Consider the following 20,345-nt stretch of genomic DNA (forward strand, 5'->3'; position numbering starts at 1 on the left):
AACCCCAGATCTTTTACTGCAACTAATGGGGTCAATGTTATGTGATTCTTCATTTGCCCATGGAAAAAGAAATTAATATGATTTCATTATCTTTCTTCAAGGAACTAAATCATCATCTTTTAGGTAGCTAAGTTTAAGGAGGTGGCAACATTTATAAAGGAGTATAAGTTTTTCTCCTGAACGAATTCTTGGTTTATTGAATTACCAGATTTGAGTTTAGTAATAATTTAGGCTAAACACTTGGAGGAATGTCAACAACATTCTTTTCTGCTGGCAAAGATGACTAAAAGAATAAGTCACTATTGAAAATACCACAAGCAAATCCAACAGATTTAATAAGAGGAAGAATGTTTCTTGCACTGGATGTGCCAGTTTGAAAATTTTGGTGCAGTTTGTTGTATTTAAGTTAGAATGGAAAAATAAAGGACTTCTCCAACTCACAGCTTTATGCTCCATCAAAGCAAGATTTGAATCATGGTTTCTCATTAAAATTGCATTTTAAGTTAGTGGCTTTTCTTTTTATTATTGAGTTCTGAAGTCAGAGACAAATTATGTTCTTGTTTACATTTGTGTAAATACAGGAAATGGCTTATTTTTGCTTCTATCTTTTATATAGCTGTTGTAATTAATTCAGTATTCATTTATAGAAGCTAAATATATTGCATATTTCCATGAAGCTAATCTTCTAAGATGAACTAATTTTCTAAAAAATAGCCATGTCTTTGTTTCATGACTATTGGATTGTTACTTATTATATAATTTGACTTTTTAGTTACTTGCTACTAATGGTATTTCCTCACCCTTTCAGGAACAATATGACTTACTGATTCATAGTCTTTATTTCAGCATACCAGACTCCATGTTTAGAAATTGTAAAAAACTGGTATAATGTCTTTCTTCAGAGGGATTTTACAGCAACTGATAGAATAGTGTAGTCTTATGGAATTTGCATCCCTTTAGCAATTAGGGAGAAAAACACTATCAGAGGGCTCATGTAACTTGTGGTGAGACAAATTACACACTGAGTAGAAAACCTTATTCTGTTCATTTGGGATATTCTGTTCTTTCGTTTATATGTGTGTGCCCTCATTAAAGATTCCAAAAATAGAGCATATGGTATTAAAAAAGAATGTTCAGAGACCAGTGGCATATCAAGATTTTGAGAAAATGTCAGTGATGCTCATGGCACCATTAATTTCAGACATTTTAAGCAAAAATAAATACTCTTAGTAGCCTTTTAATGTTTACAAATGTGTTAGTTATTTGAATTTTCTCAAATGTTTTGTAAGAACATACCTCAACCAGTGGATTAATGTTAAACTATTTCTACTATCTCTAGGAACATTTCTATTTTTCTTTCTTCTGCTATTTCTAACCATCACTGAATAAATGGCACGATTTGATGTTCTAAGTTTAAATTTCTATCAAATAGTCTTTTTTTAAAGAGTTATGCTCTGAAAAAGATCCAGCATCTCTTATATGTAGGGATTTATGCTTCATGAGCACATCTAAGACATACCTTTTTCCATCAGTTTAGTCTTTTCTTTTTTGATAATATTCTTAGAAGTAAAAATCAAATCATATAATGTTCATATATATGAAATGTTAAAGGTTGTAAAACCTATCAAAATATATTTGTAATGTTAAAAACATTTTCAGTATTAACCAGGCACTTCTCAAGTGTCAGAAGTTTTTTGCTTATTTTTTATTTCCCTTCGAAATCTAAAATGTCCCAGTCCTGCTGCATTGTTAAATGTCAGATGGATGTGGAGGTCAGTGGAATTCATTAAGATTTACTCCTGTAAATAATCAGTTTGTCCAGCTTTAGGTGGAGGTGCAGATTCCTCTCTATACTGCAAGTAGTTTCTTGTAAAACTGATCATGTTATTTCCCATTTACTCTATGACTTTGTTCACCTGCATTTCTCCAGTTGCCCTTGAAACTTGTTTTATTCCTCTGTGCATCTGTGTCTCAGTGTAAGCACTTCTACCTCCTAGATAGAGGTGAGATGCATGAAATACAGTGTGCATCATAGTTCTTGCTCTTCCAATTTATTTTGTACTAATCTGGAGGATCTGGGTGCCATTTTTATTATGTTGGGATATTCTCCACACAGTTTCTTACACATCTTAGGGGGGAAAAAACCAAACCCAAACCATTAAGCTGATATATCCTGAAATGAAACCTAAACGTCTGTTTCCTATGAGTAATCAATCTATGGAAACTGCATATAATTCTAGTTTCAGATTTTTCCCTCAGATACAATTTGTTTTGAGTATCATGTCAATTATGTGTTATTATCTTTCAGAATGCTGCCTTTTCTTTCTAGTATTTGATTGGACCACAGGAAGCTTCAGAAAGCAGCCAGGTAGGAGCCTGGTAGCTGTCATATGTTCTGTGGAGATCTGTGATGATGCTTTTATCTATCACTGGTGCACAGTGAGAGAATGTATTCCTGTGTCACTTGTTGAGCCTGATAATTTTCTGAGTCCTTTCTCCTTTACACTGACAAATTCAGTATTCTTGAGCTGGCACGGGATATTTTTAAGGGACAGAATTATTACTTGCAGTGCAAATAATACTGCAGTTTTGCTGATGCTACATAATTCAGTGAAGCAGACTGCAAAGCAAGGGTATGAACAATAACACCCAAACACACCACCTGGGGGACACAATGTGTTCTCTAGAACAGAGGTCGTTTGAAATAAAGTAGGTAAAATTTTGCAGAATTTTGTCCTACTGAACTGTAGTTCCTTGTTTTTAGAGGTGGCTGAGCCATCTGCCACTTGTAGTGACTTCAGTGGGAGCCAACATACTCATCCCTTCCACAAGCTGTGTATGTGTTCCCAGGAACCATGTAACAAACCCAAGTGTATTGTTTGATGCATACAGAGCTTTGCTTCTTAAGGCGTGATAAGAAATGTGTGCTGAAATAAGCCAGTATGGATGCACAATCTGGTTGATATTATAAAAATGCCTTGACAGAATAGCATTTTTATATAGTTGGGTGCATATTTGGAGAGTAATAGATGATGGTATGATCATGTTAAGTTAGATGATAAATGTTTCTTCTGGTTTTTTTTTGTTTTTTTTTTTTTTGTTTTTGTTTTTGTTTTTTGTTTTTTGTTTTTTTTGTTGTTGTTTTGTTGGGGGTTTTTGTTTTGGTTTTTTTTGTGTGTTTGTGTTTCTTTGGCTTTGTTTAGTTTTTTAATGCAGCAAGGGTAGAGCAAGTGCAATGAATTTAAAGAGAAAAGGCGTTCAGGATATATGGGATGAGTAGAAACCCTTTGGGACTTAATTTATCTTTTAATTGTGCACACACAGCAGCTACACATTCCATTGTGATACACGAGAAGACTATGGAACATTTATAGGATGGGAGTGCTGGACACACCCAAACAGTGTAAGCAGTGCTGGGGGCTGTCCTCCTCCAAAGGACTCTCCAAATGCCTGGGTGTTGCCAGTGATTTGTGAGCACCAGAGCTACACTTTTAGTGCCTCCAGCCCAGCAGTTTTGCTGAAAAACCACCCTGCTGTGAAATGCTGGCGAATTCTATGCAGGCAGAGTTCCCAGAGCGATACACTTCTAACAGATGTGGGATACCAGGAATGAGAAACGTATAAGACAGGTGAAAATTATATAACGTGTTCCTTTTGAAGAAACCCTTTATATTCCTATGTGCACAAAAAGCTTCTTTATTGAAAGGCTGTGACAGTGATGAATAGTTTTTCATTCTTCTTATCTTTACAGAGACTTCTTGAGTATTAAAATAAAAGGTTGTTTTTAGGAAAGGGGAAGATTAAAACTGCATCTAAGGAAACAGATTGCTGGTTAGCTCTGCAAGGAAAATAATTTCTAAGTTTTTTAGCACATGAACCAATAAGCAGAACTGGAGAGGTTAAAGTGCTGTAAGCTGAAAAACTGTCCTGTTGGAATGAAGGAGGAAACTGCAATAACAGTTATGTAGGTGACAAATAGAAACCAGGTATTCTGTTTAATGGTGCTCCAGAAACTACATAAGAGGAAACTTTGAAGTGAGAAACCATTAATGTAGGAATTTTAATTGAGCAGATGAACCTAGTGCTTGGTGAGGCATTCCTGAGGTGCCAAGAGGCATGGCATGCTTACCTGCTTTCTGCTCTTTTGTTTTAAACGTGGTGGAGTTTGTAAAGACACAATTCTCCCTGGTACCAGTGTTGGGCTGGGTGTTGGGCTTCAGAGGTGCACTGGTTTCCATGTCTGATCATGTCTGTGCACAGTCCTGTCAGGTGCATTGAAACTAATACCCCAAATGCCTGTATTTCTTCCAGATTCCTGTGCCTGGTGTTTCCAGCTCACTGATTCTCAGTGCTACCCCCAGTGCCTCACTTAGACCCTTGTACTCATGACTGAGAGGCACATACCTCTTTTTCCTGACTAGCCACAGTTTTGCTCAGCTCTCACAATGTGTGGGTATGGCCCTGAAAGGGCACTATGGTGATCTTCAATTCTCTCATGAAATTTTGATTGATGGTAATGGATAACATGTATGTGGTAGCTCTGCTCAAATCAGAGCTAGGTTAGGCAGCTATTATTCTTGTACTGACAGTTTCTGCCAGAGCATCTGAACCCTTCATGTGATGAATGGAATGGTTTGAGGCTGCAGCTTTCTGGGGATCACAGAGGCTGCAGATGCAAAATGCAGTATATTAAATCACTTCTTAATTGTGCTTGAGAGGTGTTCAGTCCAAAGCAGGTCGCTGGGAGGGAACTTAAAGCAGACATCTGCCCCGAGCTACTGCAGAAACCCTGCTTTCCCCATAGTCATAGTAATACCATAACAACTGGGTTGGTGCTTGAGTGGAACACTGATGGGTGCTTTGGTTGTCTGACAGAATAACACTTTGATGTTTCAGGGTCAGAGAAAAGGTTCTTTCTTCCTGCTACTACTCTCCTGTAGTGTACTAAGCCAGCTGATGTTACTCCATTGAGAAAGAAAAAAATTCATTCCAGAGCCACACTAAAATTGAATCTTATGTAAGGGACAAGCTAAGGTGTTTGTAAGAACAGGTATTCAGAGGATGTAGATGACTTGACTTGTTCCATCCTTTTCAAAATCTGTCCATCCATTTTTACATTTTAATCACTATATTTAGACTGATTTTCTGTTAGGCTTATAAAATAATAAGCAATTAAAAGCACAGATTCCAAACAACCTGTCAAAATTACCATAAAAATGAAAAACTTCCTATGGAGTTAATGACAAAAATGAAGCCTCTTCAGCCTCAGAGCAGGATCATTTGGCACAGTGACCTTTTCAAAAAGTTTTTTCTTTCATATGAAATGTACTTTTTAATTTTATTTCCAAGGGAGAGAGAGAGATGGCACAGGGAAACTAATGCAGTATTTTATTTTTCTATAATTAATTCTTATATAATTTTATCTATTTAAAGCAAAACAAAACATAAGGAGCCTTAGTTCTCAATTTTATATTTCAGATTGAGAATCTAATTTTACTTTAAATGTGTTTCTTTTTAATGTGGTTTTAAAAGGACATACCATAAAAGGTCTCATTTCTGAAACTAGCTAGTCGGTCACATGCCTTCAAATATCCTCCTTCTGCATTATTCAAAACACCTACAGCTGAGTGTGTAACTTAGGCAACCTGGCTTGATATTCAATAATGTAGTCACTGCCGTGACATTCGGAAAGATGTCTGTACCCAGCAAATGCTATTTTTATATGTGTTGTCTTGTTGCATGAGGGATCATGGAAAAGTAGCCTGCATACAGTATTTTTTTTTCCCAGGAAGTATATGATTTGGATGTGTGTTTATGTGTTTCTTGATTGCTTCTTTTCTTCTCCTCAGCCTTTGTTAATCGTCTCAATACATGTTTAAAGCCTACCATTAATTGCTATTGAAGTGCATTTAATTTGAAGCAAAAGTTTCTGCTATTTAAGTCTCTTGTCAGGAAACCAAGTATTAGAGTTGTTTGGTTTCTTATTTCCGAGGCTGGTTAATGACAGCATAAATATTCAGCCTGACTCTAAATAGGTAATTAAAGCCGACTCTTGGCCAGATGTTCCCCTTTGTTGCCTGGCGGAGCTGAGGGGAGAGCAGGAAGCAGCAATCCCAGTTCACGCTGTCCCACTGCACACTCTCCTTGGCTCTTGGCAAACTGTGTGAGTGATTCCCATGTTATTGAGTGTCCCAGGGAACACAAGGTTATAGCAGGTACGAACACTGCAATGAGCTGCTGTCCCACCATCTCAGCATGCTCCTTCCCTCTCTCCTCAAAGGTTCAGAAAACCCTTTTGGGCAGCTGATTTTGGGAGGTGAACTGAGTTTTTTGCCTGGACGAGAGATTTTCAAGGAGAGATAGTCTTTTTAGCTTGTACAGGGTTGGTGAAGGCCTTTGAGATGAGTCAGGTGTGCAGCTGTGAAGCAGTTTACTGCTTTAACTTTTGTGCCACACCTTCTGTTCTCAGAGGTGATAAAACTTACAGGGAACAGAGCAAATGCCGTGAGAGCAAGAAATGAGGGAACAGAGGGAGGTGCTGGGTAAGCACCTGCAGAGTCTGGGCCTTTGCTTCAAAATTCCCTAGTCTTCAGGGGTTTCACAGGGATCCCTCCTTGTGTGAGCAACAGCTTTGGTGAGAGGATTTGGGAGAACTTTGGGTGGATTTTACACTGTCAGGAATGTCAGTGACTTCCTGAGCCTAGGAATTGGCAAGGACTGAGGCTGTGCTTGGAGTTAATGCCCTTATTTCACGTGAACTGCTGGCAGTGATTTCAAAATGTGAATGGCCACTGAGCTTGGAAAACAAAGGAGAATTAGGCCATGAAGTGTGGGGGTGAAACTGACCCCTTTCTCTGGCTCCAGGACTGTTCATGGGAGAATACCAGCCTTATTTTTATTCTTCTGTTTGTAATGTCTTCTTACTTAGTTTGGAAAACTCCTAAACATGGATCAATTAACAGTAAGGTGTGTCTCCCAGGTCCTGGAGACAATTAGCTAAAAATCAGTGACAACAAGAGCTCTGGCCTGATGGCACCACAGAGCCACGTGGGAGAGGAGTTCACTCCAAAGACACATAAAAAGAACCCCACGTTATAAGTCACCCCGTAATTCAGGATGTCGGCGGAGTTGTTAATGCCCTGACTGTTCGGGCTGCCTATACCTCCCCACCCCTGGCACCCCGACGGCAAACACCCGGTGCCCCCTTCGCAGCATCTGCCGCAAGGCTCCAGCACAGGGACAAGACAGGGTGTCACCTCGGGCCACGGAGCGGGGGCTGTGTTTGTAACTGTCACCGCCAAGCGGTTTCTGCTCGGGCAGCCGTGAGATCCGCATCTGGGGCTGGGCTGTCCCTCGGAGCCGCCCCCACGCGTCCCCTGTGCGGCTGCGGCGGGAGGAGGGAGGAGCAGCCCCGCACCGGCGCGGGAAGCCCATCAACGCTGGCCCGAGCGCGCTGCCCTCTCCTCCCTGTCCTGCCCTGCCCTGCCCTGCGCTCCCTCCGCGGCTCGCACCGTCCGCAGGAAGGCGCAGCGCGGTGAGCACGGGAGAAAGATCGGAGTCTCCCCCGCGCTGGGCAGCGCAGCCCCGGCAGCGCGGCCGGGCCATGTCGGAGGCGGAGAGCGGCGCTGCAGGTGAGGGGAGCGGCCCCTCGGCCGGGCCCGCCGCAATGCAGGAGCGCTGCGGGCTCCGGGCGGCCCCGGCGCGGCGGGGGGAGCCGCGGGGAGCGCGGCCGGGGCAGGGGAGGCGGGCGGCGGCAGACAAAGTGCCGGCTCGGCGGTGGCCGCAAAGGCGGGGTAGGGCAGGGCAGAGCCGCCGGCCCCTCGCTCCCCCCGGGGCGGGGGTGGGATGCGATGCGATGGGATGGGGCGCACCCCGCGGAACCCCCGCCCGGCTCGGCCATCCCCACGGGCCGCCCCGGGGGCCGGAGCGGCGGAGTGGGGGGGTCCAGGTGACAGAACAATGCGGCGAGGCCGAGGCGGGGTGGGAGGGCTGCCCGGGGCGCTGCGGCGGGCGCGGCATCCCCGCAGGGCCGGCCTTTGTGGCTCCGTCCCCCCGCGGGTCCGGGTCTGTCTTCGCCAGCAGCGGCCCGAGGGAGGAGAGGGAAGGCTCGGGGACGAGAGCAGAGGCTGCTGCCGGCACAGAGGCAGCTCCCCGCTATAGCGAGAAGAGAAAGACCTGTCAGCTGGGTGGGAGAGACGGCGCTGTGTGGGCTGAGCATCCTGGCGCATCCCCAGGGACCAGGGAGCTCCCGGCGGGGCGCAGCGCTGGGGGAGCCCCGAGCGGAGCATCCTTGCCCCGGTAACGGGTCCGCATCGCTCTGATTTACAAACTTGACACAAGCTGGTCCGAATCTTGTTCTGCATGAAACAAGGATTCTGTGTGTTGGTCTGTTCGTGGTTACACGGTGCCTGATAAATATAACACAGCCTTTACGGGACAGGGGTGGTCTCCTCCTTGTGTGGGAAGAGAGCTCGGGAGGGAAGAGGGTTCCTAGGATACAAATGATACGGGTGAATAACCCCTAAGGGAAATGCAGACTCAGCCTGATTTCATTCCCTTCTTCCTCACTGTATGCTGCAAAGGTTTGAGGAAACTGCAGTGCTGAGCCAAAAGTGCTGGTAGGAATATATGGGGAAACTTAAAAGGTTGAGTTTGAGAATAGTAGTATTTAAGGAACATTTTGAATAACATAGCTTTCAGTGCAATTGGAATAGAAGAGTAATAAACTATCCATTAAGAAAACCAAACAAACCAAAACAACCAGACGACAATATTTAGAAACTATTTGAATCCGCAAGATGACCTGCTGCTCTACTGGATTTTCACTCCCCCCTCCCATCTAAATGTTCTCTCTGTGCTTCCTAAATAAAGTCTCTTATATCTGTTTGATGTGAAGTAACCTGTAACAATTTTCTAGCATGCAGCTGCCAAAGGGAAGAACAGACTGACAGATTGATTTGCCTTTCAGATTACAGGGTATCATATGTTTTGTTTTCTGCCAAGTTGCAAGGTTAGTGCGATGCAATACTGAAATGAAGTAATTTGTGAGACAGGGAGACTGCGCACGACGGACTTTGTTAGAAAACTGAAGACCAGGTAGTAAAGCAACGATTTCCATGCACTGGAATGCTGAAGCTGTCAGAGGAGAAAAGGCTTCAGGGATAAAGTGTGATTTAGTGTGTGTTGTATTGACAGTATTGACGCTGCAGTCACTTATTGCAGCCAGAGTACAATGCGTAAAGAAATATGTGTCTGTAACGTAGCTGAGTGTTGTGTGCAGTGCCTGCTGATCACTTTATAGCTTCAGTTAGCACAGCACTGCGGTATCTGCAGCTTGGTTAGCATGAGCCTGGGTCAAATTGTTCCTACCCAGAAGCTATTGCAAGTAAAGCTTTTAATCATACTGACTTCTGGCATTTCTAAAGCCATTGGCTTATGATTAGGTAATGCTGGTTGAGCTGACAAGTTTTCCTTTATGATGCTGTCACCCTGTGAGCTTTCAGTGTGAATGTTTAGTTCATTCCCACAGGGACAGCAGTTGGTGTTCAACAGAGCTGCCCTGCTCTGTACCTGCAAAGTCTCCCCAAAGCTTCACTCAGCTGTAGCGAGGCCCTGGCAGGTCTGTTCTGTCCAGAGGCATTTTTAGCTCATCTATGTGTAGTGTAAATGGGCTTTGCCCCAGTCCACAGGGCGTGACCAGGGTGTGTCGGATACAGCTGTGACCAGGAGCTGGAGGAGGATGCTGCAGCCTTGGATGTCGGCTCAAGTTAAAGCAGCCTCTGGGAGGCCAGTTTTGTGCAGGAAGACCAGGATGCTGCTTTAGCTATAAAAGACCTGAACCCTGCATGCACATGTCAAGATTTAGGATATATTTTGCTCTCTAACTCTGTCATGGGTGGTTTTATGGGATTTGACTGGTGTCTCATCTCGTGCTCTTTTCTGCCAAATACTTTTTTCTTTGGTTGAGTTGATGTGACCTGCCATGGCCAACTTCTCCCACTTCCATGGGAATGCCATTGTTTTTAGGCTCTTTTCTGGATGTCATATCTGCTGTTGCAATTAATTCTGAACTTCTTTTTGGTTTTGCTTTTGAAGTTACAGATCTGGTCAAGTATTTTAAATTTCCAGTTACTTCTAAGCTGTTCTGGGTGATTAATACCTTTTTGCTGTCCTCTGCTATGATTTCACTTATTCTGTCTATAAATGCACAAAGCAACTAGACCTTTCTTAAAAATACACTTTTTATGTTAAAACAGGATCCCATCATGTCAGTTTTCTATACCTGAATAGATTCTGCCTTTTGACGATCTGTCAGATGGGATTTCACAAGTATTTGACTTCAAAGAACACACCATTTATGGTTTTAGAATCTTCACCCTGTGGCTGTTTTAGTCTATAGGCATTGTGAAGGAGCAAATTGGGTTTTTTTGATATTTAAAAACCTGTGCTGGCTCTCAGTAAATGACAAGGGAAGATGAAAGGAATAAAAAACAATGCATGCAAACAATGTTTCTTTCAGTTAGGAGAATGGGAACAGTCATGACCTTAATTTGGTATGAAGCAACATGACCTTTGGGGGGAGTTTGCTTCTATGCCTTTTCTAATTTTCTTTAAGTAAAGTAGATGTTGGTATTTTCCATATGCAGCTTTAGTGAAATCTTTGGAGTACTTTGCCTATCCATAAACAACTTCAGTTCTTACTTATTCAGCTTCTGTATGGCACTTGTCACTTTTTTATTAAACAGCCTTGCTAGCTGAGAACAGAAATGGGTGAAACTCCAGGTTGCATCAATACTGCACAGACTGTATTTCTGCAGTGGTGAATGGGAGAGGTACCAGGAGGACTTGGAACCTGTTCCAGGAATGAGCTCTGAAGTCCATCGGTCATTACTGTACATGGTACACTTGCTTCACAGATGTTCTACTGAAGAGTGTGCAGCTGTTTGGTGCTGTAAGGTCACAGATGTTGGTGTTCAGCTGAGGGAATGCTGCTGCCAAGTATGAACCTCAGTGATCTAAAATGCCTGTGACATACCTGCAGGCTTCATCTTCTTCACTGTGACAAGTGTCCTGGCTCCTGGGTCATTAAACTGAAACTGCCTTTTCTCAGTGACCAGGCATATTTTTGATCTTAAAAGAACATTCCCTAGCCCTCATTACTCAAAAGTATGTCAGCTCTGAGCCATGTGCTGTGCTGTTAAGAATCATACTGATAGGCATTTTAAATAAACAAATGCAGGTTTTAAATTTTGCCATAACAGCTATTAAAACAGCGACTTTGCAGTGTTTTAAAATTAGTACAGCCGTGGTGAGCTGTGTAAGTAATCAGTATTAAAACAGGAAATTCCTTCAAAGGCTGTCTCAGAGGGATTTAAGAAAGGTTTTCATGTAAATGAAAAGAAAAATGTGGTCAGTTCTAATAAGTAAGCAAATAAATAAATGAAAATACTCAGAATGTGAAGGCCAGCATTCAGTCTGGAAAGCCTTTGTTCTTCACTAAGGACTTGACTAAATGCTCTTACTTCAGGGCTGCATCAGGGTGTGTCAAGGACATCAGAGAGTGGCTGTAGAGAGTGGCTGTGTGAGCTGTGTTGGTGTGCCCTGCCATCAGCACACTGCTCTCTGCTCCTGGGCCAGGGCCACTGGGGACTCACTGCCCCACATCGGGAGCCCTCTTGGGATTGATTTGCAGGGCTCTGGGTGGATCAGTTCTAAAGGCATCTCAATTTGCAAAAACAGGAGACCTGGAGAAGGTTTTTCTTGTAGCTGTTTGTTCTGTCAGTAGTTCTGAGTCAGTCCCTGAGTCAACACTCTCAGACTGTGCATCTGAGAGAGATGTCTCGTAATTGTTATCAGTTGGAGTCCAGGAAAGTGTGCAAGTGAATGTAGTGCCATAATAGCAATTCCATGTTATCTGAGGGAGTTAATCCACTTCCTATCTCTGGAGAAAATCTATTTCTATTGAGGGATCTTGGCCAACCTGCACTAGTTTCCTTGGGGAAGGGGACAGAGGTAAATTATTCTCCTTATGCTACTTCCTTATCCCACGGGGCATAATCTGGGAACACTGCCTTGGTTTGTTCATTCCTGGGCACTTCTCGTGTTCTCATTGCAGTTCAGGCCCAGTGTGTAGCACTGAATCAGTTTCTGTCAAAGGGTTTTACAGTCCCAAGCACTGCATGTCCACCTGTCCTGACACACACAGCCTTTCCTCGCGAGGTTCTGTGTGTTTTTATCCACACTTCCTCTTTTTCCTGTTCTCTGTGAGGTTGGAATAATGAATATTTGGGTCTCTTTTTCCTCATCACAGGGATAGGGATATTTTTCTCTGTGAAGAGATAATAGCAACATTAAAATAACAGTTCTTTAGTACATCCCTGTCTCCTCCTTGTCCTTGTTTGGGAAGTGTGACCATTTGGTCTTGTGGATTTCATCATTGAAGACTCTTGGTGCTTTCTCCACATTTAAAGATCAGAATACCTGAGGTTAGACTAGGCTGACTGGCAAGTAGAGCCATTCCCTGGTGTCAAACAGATATAACAAATTTAACATCTTTTTCTCAAGTTTCCATGGATACCTGAGTAGCTGAGTAGAGCACACGCTGTAATCAGAATGGCAGGGCATGCCATTTACACAAGCTTTCCGAATTGTCATTATGGAGCTGCTGCATTCAAAAATCAGCCTTTTGTAGTAGCTCTCTTGCTTACTCAGCTATGGTCCTGTTACGTTGCAGCCACAGGAACTCCCTTTGAAGGGTGTGCCATTGACTTGTCACTGACAGTGTGACTTTGCAGTTGGTTTTGTGGCTGGTCAGTGTTGGTCCCTGTGTGATCTGTGTGCACAGTCGTGGCACTTCAATATACGCCTGGTATATGAAACCTCTGGAAATGGACTTTTGTTGGTGACTGCATGATTTTATTATCTACTCTACACATATTAATCATGTACCTTTTTCTTTTCTGGTAAGGTTTCTTCCTTGAAGCTTTCCTTTAAACCTGTTAGCTGATGTGTTTTCAAGACCACCAAATAAAAAGAATAGAAAAATACAGGCTTGCTTTTGATATAGCAATGAGATGTCACTCAGAAGCAAAGTCAGTAGCCACAAACTGGATTCACAAATGACTTTGCTAATGATGTGTCAGATGTGATACCATTGTATGTGGTTTTGCCAAAACTAATATTCTTTTGTTTTCCCATGTTTGAACAAAATTAGGTTTAATACCCTTCAAGAATATGAAGGTATTTATATATATAGCATCACTCATGCTGACTACTATAAGTAATGGCTGTTCTAGTTTCCTCTTCTTTTTACTCTGCAGTCTGCTTTTTTTTTTCTCCCTTCCCCCCCCCCCCCCCCCCCCCCCCCCCCCGGTGAATTGATTAGAGAGGTTTGTTTTTTCTTGTCAGGACTCTACAAATGTGTGAATCCTGTTTAGCATTCCTGAAGATTGTCAAAATGCAGACAAACATTTTCACCTATTGTTTTTGCAATTTATGTTTTAAGGAGAAGGTGTCACTGCATTCATCCAGCTTGATGCAATGCAAGAAACCTTGTGAATCTTGGAATGCTTGAAAACTGAATAACCTTTTTACCTTCTAAGTAAACAAATGGACCCAAAGTGTTCTTATTTCTGTGTGCTGGACACGTGGTCTGGAAAAACTGAATGGTGATTCTTGTTCAGCCTTTGAATAATATTCCTTTGAATATCTACAAAGGTAAATCTACAATTGTGTTCCTTTTGGGATACGTTGGCATCTTGAGATGCTTCTTAAATAGAGAATTGCAGTAAAACAGAGTTTGATAACTCTGTAATATTTTGATCTTGCATTTTATAAAGAGAAGACAATGAACCAGCCTACTCTCAGCTGGGAAATGATGTTTTCTCAAAAAGAGTGATTAACATCACCAGAGTTCTGGTTTATGAGTATGGTCCTGGGAATTAGAGCATAATCTTATTAGTGCCATTCCTGACAACCTTGCAGTGAACCAAATAGAGGAGGTAGATGATGACAGACATCATGATGAAGGAGGAGCAGCAGGAAAATTTTTCTAGGAAGGTCTCTTTTCACAGAATTCTGTACATCTGTGTTTTGCATTCTGTTCCTTATGTGTTTCTGGAAGCAACAATGGAGGAGATGAGAGATAGAGGAAAACAGGGCTTGCACTATTTGAAGCCTGAAGGAAGCAAGTTCACAGAAGAGCTTGTTGAAGGAAGAGAAGATGAGTTAAGGTGTCTGTTACCAAACTGTATCTGTGGAATATTTAGAAAGATCATGGAGAATTCTCTTCTACCACTCTGAGCTGCCAAATCTGTTGTTAACCCACTTTGATCACAACATGCAGCCTGTCCTTTGCAACTTGTAAACCAGGATCAGTTTTGTCTCTCCTGGCAGTAGTATATGGGTGTGGAAGAGCTGGAATCTGGGAAGAGGGGGATGATCACTGCAAGGCAGCACTGGTGAGTTCCCCAAACCCCAGGCTCTTGGTGCAAGCAGGTTTTGAGCAAGTTGGAATCGTATTAGGGCTGGGAGAGAAAAGGAAGCTGAGTGATCACAAAAGCTGGAAATTTGAGGTGGAGCTGCATTTAAGAACTTAGAATCATAGAATAGAATCATAGAATCAATTGGGTTGGAAAAGACCTCCGAGATCATCAAGTCCAACCCTTGGTCCATCGCCAGTCCCTTTACCACATCATGGCACTCAGTGCCACGGCCAATCTCAGTTTAAAAACCTCCAGGGATGGGGAATCCACCCCCTCTCTGGGCAGCCCATTCCAATGCCTGATTACTCTCTCCGGAAAGAAGTTTTTTCTGATCTCCAACTTAAATTTCCCCTGGCAGAGCTTGAGCCCATCGTGCCCCCATGTCCTATTGCTGAGTGCCTGGGAGAAGAGACCAACCCCCACCTGGCCAGAACTTCCCTTCAGGTAGTTCTAGACAGTGCTGAGGTCACCTCTGAGCCTCTTCTTCTCCAGGCAAAACACCCCCAGCTCCCTCAGCCTCCCCCCACAGGACTAGAGTGTAGGTGGTGAAAGGGTTTAAGGCAGCTTGAGGACAGACTTAGCCATTAGTAAGGAGGTGGCTGAGGCACTCCATGCTCAGTGTGCAGGGAGTGTGGTCATTCTGGTTTAGTTGCTTACCCAGCATTAGTGAGGTCAGACCAAATGTAGGTTCTGCCTGCAACCTGTCAGAAGGAGGAGAAGTGAACATAACCCATGTGGCATTTTCCGAAGGTTATTGTGAGTTCTTCTGTGTTTCTTTCATCTTAAATTAAGTTCACAGAAAATAGGTGGTGTCTTTTGGTTTCCCTTTGCCAGTGAGGTCAACGAAAATGAATATTGTCTAGAGCGAGTGGTAGGATGAACCTGGGGTAGTTTTTTGATACTCTAAACAATAACAGTAGAAACTTGGTTTAAAAAGCTTGTTAGCACAGTGAAAAAGTAATTCCTCTAGCAAACCATAATCATGATGGGAGACAGTGTAAAAGCACAAATGGAAAAGGTCAAAGTTGTAATGAAAAAACACGTCTTGTTCTTAGAATTTTATCCACAGTATTTGGAGATTTTTTTTACTTAGGAAATCACTGTGCTCTAATTGGTATCAGTGCAGTGAATACCAGCTCTTTGGGGGACCAGATTTTATGAAAGGGTATCAGGAAACTTGGATTTGTATCAGAGATTAGCTGTGGCCATAGTCATGGAAGAGAAGTGTATTGCTGTCTTCCAGCAAACCAGCTGGATGCCTATTGGCATTTTAAAACAAAGAACTCTGATTCCATTCATGGCAATAACAGTGGTGCCATTGCTTTCAGTAGGAACAGAAGGTTCTTCTGATATGAAATATGGGATATTCATATCAGAATATTTTAAGAGGTTTTATTTTTTTTGTATTGCTTGTCTCCCTCTCTCTTTTTTGTTGTTCTGTAATTATTTTCAAAGGCCATTTTGTATTTACAGTAAAATGCTCTAGGTTGTCACGTTAGGTTTGGAAGCTCTGACATTCTGTGCTTAATGCAAAGCAAAATCTCAGCAATAGGAAAAGCTGAATAAGGTTTTCTTCATCAGTTGCCAGCTAATAGCAATGTGGCAAATCCTTCTTTCCCTGTTGTGCAAAAATCATTAGCAAACTTTGCCTGTGTCAAAATTATTTTGATGCTCAAATATACATACAGTCGTTTGAATGAAAAACAATGGCTTTAATTCTATTCTTTTATCCCCTGATGGCTACTCTATACCCATATTTGATTCAGTACCTCCTTTTTGTTTGGGGTTTTTTTCCCTTTTTTATCCAAATTTGGAATCCAGAGATAGTGCCTTAGTGGGAAATAAAGAATTTGGCTGTTACTTTGGTATTAGCAGTGACCTGAGTGAGAGCAGAGCAGTGTATATGGATAGAGCAGCAGTCACTCTCACCATGTGCTGGCTGGCTGGAAATTGTAGAAAAATGGATATCAGATAAATGCCAGTGTTTGCTTTGTGAAAGTATTCAGCACGTACATGGTAGATTCAGTTAACTTGGATTTATTTGAGCCATAAAGATCAGCTGCAATAGTGGCATTTTTAGTAGGTCTAATGCATCCCAACTTACCCTGTGCATCTGGTTCATCAGACTACAAATATCTGAGAGCTCGAGTGGTTTGGCATATGGAACAGTGGATATGCATTATACAAATCAAGAAGAGTTATTGCAGCTCTCTTTTTGAGCCAGGGTGATGTACTGCAGCCATTCTCAGTTGGGATTTTGGGAGAGCCTGGAAGAGAGGGTCCTTCCAGTGGGTCCTCAAGCTCAGACAGAGGCTGAGATCTGCACAATGAATAGAAATAATTCCATTGTATATTATGGATTGAAAAAACCTGTTTATTATTGTGAGAGCACTTCTTAAAATGCTATAACTATGATCTGAAATAGGGAATAGTATTGATCCTGTTGTTGATTCAGAAAATAGTGAGAAGAGTTTAATTAGCAAGTGCTGGGTTTGTGGCCACTCTGTCAGGATAGAAATAGAACTTAAGATCTGTTGATTGGGATATAACATGCACACGAGTATTCAGGCACTTTCCTGTAGAGAGGTGTTAATACTATTGTGATGCTGCTGATTTTCAGGTTTGCAGAACGGCTGTAGGAGATGCAGACCATGATGAGCCCCTTTCACTGTCACTTGGAAGTGAGGTCTGCAAAGGTGTGGAGGGTGCAACTGCTCTCTTTGTCAGGTCTCTGCTTTTGTAGGCAAGACTCTAAAGTACGGCAAAATGTGCCTGAAAGGGTCCGTGTTGGGATTTCTGATGGCAGACTTGGGGCTTGAGTCCTTATTTCTTCTTCTTTTTTAAAGTTGTTTCTTTTCCATATGGTGAGCTGGTGACATGAGACATACTGAGAAATGTCCCCGTACCCTGCTCTGACTGAGTTGCTGTGCTTTCTGCTGTGGAGCAGCATACTCTGCCTCCTGGGCTCCTGCTTGTACTTGTCTTGTTAAATTCTTACCTAGAGACAATGCCCACTTGTACAATCACAGAATCATAGAATGGGTTGGGTTGGAAAAGACCTCCAAGATCATCAAGTCCAACCCTTGGTCCAACTCCAGTCCCTTTACCAGATCATGGCACTCAGTGCCACGGCCAATCTCAGTTTAAAAACCTCCAGGGAAGGTGAATCCACCCCCTCTCTGGGCAGCCCATTCCAATGCCTGATTACTCTCTCTGGAAAGAATTTTTTTCTGATGTCCAACTTAAATTTCCCCACTTCAGCTTATCCATTTTCTGTGTCACTTGAGTTGCACAGAATCTTCTGTTGGAGAGAGTCCATCCTGCATTGCTGCGGAATGAGCAATTTCCATGAAATGTGAAACAGAAAATTTTGCTGATGCCTTGTGTACCTGAATTATATGTAGTTGAAATATTTAATAAAAACTGAATTTACTAGAAAGGAGGAGATTTTGTGTGGCTGCTGAAAAATGACTTTGAGTACCACCTTAGTGGGTTGTGACTGTGAGGTTTAGCAGTTGTGTTTCTTAAAGCAGATTTAAGCTGCTGTCTTGAAACATTACCTGGGACTGTAGTGGTCTGTGTCTGATTGTTTTTTTTTTTTATTCAGTGGTTCACTAAAACTCATTTATCCAGTCCTGAATGGAAATGTGTGGCAGGGGCTCCCAAATATTCAGAACAGACTGATAGTCTTCCAGCTGTCCCTACCTGGTCTTTCTAGTTGAATAATGAGTTTGGTCCTGCTCTCTGGATCTGCAAGAAAATCAGAATCATCTGAAAGTGCAATCAGTGAACTATTCACTTTGCATCAGCTAAGTTTTTATAAATGCTCTGGACTTCGCTTTTACTCTGCATTCTGTGACACTTAAAGGTTAATCCTTTATTGCATTTTGTTGAAATCTACAATGTGGCTGATCATTTACTGAAGACCAGAAATAGCTAAACTGATTATCCTGTTGCAGGAAGCCACAGAAAATAAACTCTTGTATGTGTTTAGATGAAAAGAAGGAATAATTTAAATTAAATCTACCAAACCAGCAATTGGAGCTAATGTGGTAATGCACGTGATTCATTATTAATGCAGTTATCTGCTGATGCCATAATTTCAACAATTCTGTCATTGTTTGGGAATTTGCAAATCAGATAGGACCCTTTGAATGCTAAAAAAAGGCTGAAAATGGAAGCCTTCTCTGTTTCCCCTTCCGCTTTCTTAACCTTTAAAATGCACAAGGTGTTCTTTGGCAGTTGGTTAGATCAGGGCTAAAGTCAGAAATTCTAAGGATATGCTCAAAAGTCATTCTATGCACATGTAGTGAAATTACCCAAGCTCCTGGTATAGACAGTCAGTATGCAGATGATAAGTAAATTTTAAGAATTTTATTCAAGAAGTTTGCATCGTATTTAGAAAAAGATTATTTAAAATACTGGTGTGTTTGAAGAGTTACTTTAATTTGAATTGTAAATAATTTGCCTCCATTTCATTTGGTGTGCAAATTGGCAAGGATTAAATGTTTGTTTAATGCATCCCTTTTAGCCATACGTTCCTTTCATAGCATGTAGTTTGACACAGATAAAGTTCCTTAAACATGGGAGATAGAGCTGGATCTCGAGCTGTGTGTAACATTACTTGATTATGCTTTTCATTACAGAAGCCTTAATAAGTTATTCTGCTTTTAAGAAGTGTTCCAAATACTATGACACTATCCAGAATAGACTGAGCATCCTTTTTCTGTTTCATGATTGTAAATCAGGTTCCTTGCATCCCTTTTCCCATTCTCTGCCTTGGAACAGATACTGTTGTTCCTTTCAGATCAACCAATCACGGTGCTTTAGAGATAAGAGGTCTTAAAATATCCTGGAATATCCTTGCATTTACTGTTCCTCAGAACACAGCTGTAAAAATTGTGGCACATGCAGGTTTTTTTTGTCCCAAGGAAACACTAACTCAACAAAATATGAAAGCTCCCACATATGCAAATATATTGTAACACCTTGCAGGTCAGATAGGATAGACAGTATAATGCTATAAATTTCCTAATTTCATTTGCTTTTAACAGCTGTTTCACTGCTTGTTGAGAGAAGTCTTGGCATTAAATCCAGTGTGATGGGCTTGCAAGTCATTTTCTGTGTGTGCCAACCACTCTGATAAAACACTTCTTAACTTCCCAGTGTTCTGAACTGCACTTTGTCATTTATTAGCTCTCTGATAGTGTCAGGGCCTCTTTTAACAGCAGGGTTAGAATATCACAGTTATGGCTGCCCCAATTATTGCACATGATTAATTAGCAGCCGTGAAATCAGTTTCAACTTCTGCTTTTGCCAACATGATAGCAACTCCACAAACCCACTATACCAGTATCTCTAGGTTACAATTTTAGTATGCTGCTTTAAAGGTTGTAGCAGTGCCTTCCATGATTTTCTTTGCTTGATCCATCCCTAGGCTGGTGGCATGTAGGGGGTTCATTGTAGAATTATTTTATTTTGCTGGGTGTTTGCAGGAGCAGCAGTGAGTACAGTGCAGAATGGTCATGGTTTTGGAAGGGTCTTTTTTCTCTTTTCTGAAAATATTGATAGACCACCAAGAGCTCAACCTTCCAGCAGAGTTGAACAGTTGATGAAAATTAGAAAGAATTAGCCCTTCTACAAATCCAGCCTTTATGTGTAAGTTTCAAGAGCATTTTGAAACTGAAATGGAGAATTTATTTCAAAGATTTTCAGTGAAAATATCCAAGTCCATTTTCTGTTTTAAGCATTATTTTCCGTGGGTATCTAAGACAGAACTCGTATCTCTGCTTAACAGTTTTTGATTTGCTAGCAAATATTTTTACACTTAGAATACATTGAGTGTCCTTGTATACGTTTTGC

The 20,345-nt window shown here is 41.9% G+C and overlaps 1 protein-coding gene across 3 annotated transcripts in view; it reads left to right on the forward strand.

Moving 5' to 3' along the window:
• Positions 1-7,394: 7,394 nt before the first annotated feature.
• Positions 7,395-20,345, forward strand: part of HSPA12A (heat shock protein family A (Hsp70) member 12A) — a 57,058-nt gene continuing 44,107 nt past the window's right edge. For all 3 annotated transcript variants that reach the window (XM_071563621.1, XM_071563619.1, XM_071563620.1), the window contains exon 1: positions 7,395-7,631. Coding sequence is in view for 2 of the 3 variants with exons in the window: in XM_071563619.1 (XP_071419720.1) it covers positions 7,604-7,631 (28 nt within the window). In the remaining variant the exon portion in view is untranslated. The remainder of the gene's footprint in view (positions 7,632-20,345) is intronic.

Source organism: Pithys albifrons, chromosome 9, assembly GCF_047495875.1.
Source record: "Pithys albifrons albifrons isolate INPA30051 chromosome 9, PitAlb_v1, whole genome shotgun sequence".
Taxonomy (NCBI): Eukaryota; Metazoa; Chordata; class Aves; order Passeriformes; family Thamnophilidae; genus Pithys; species Pithys albifrons.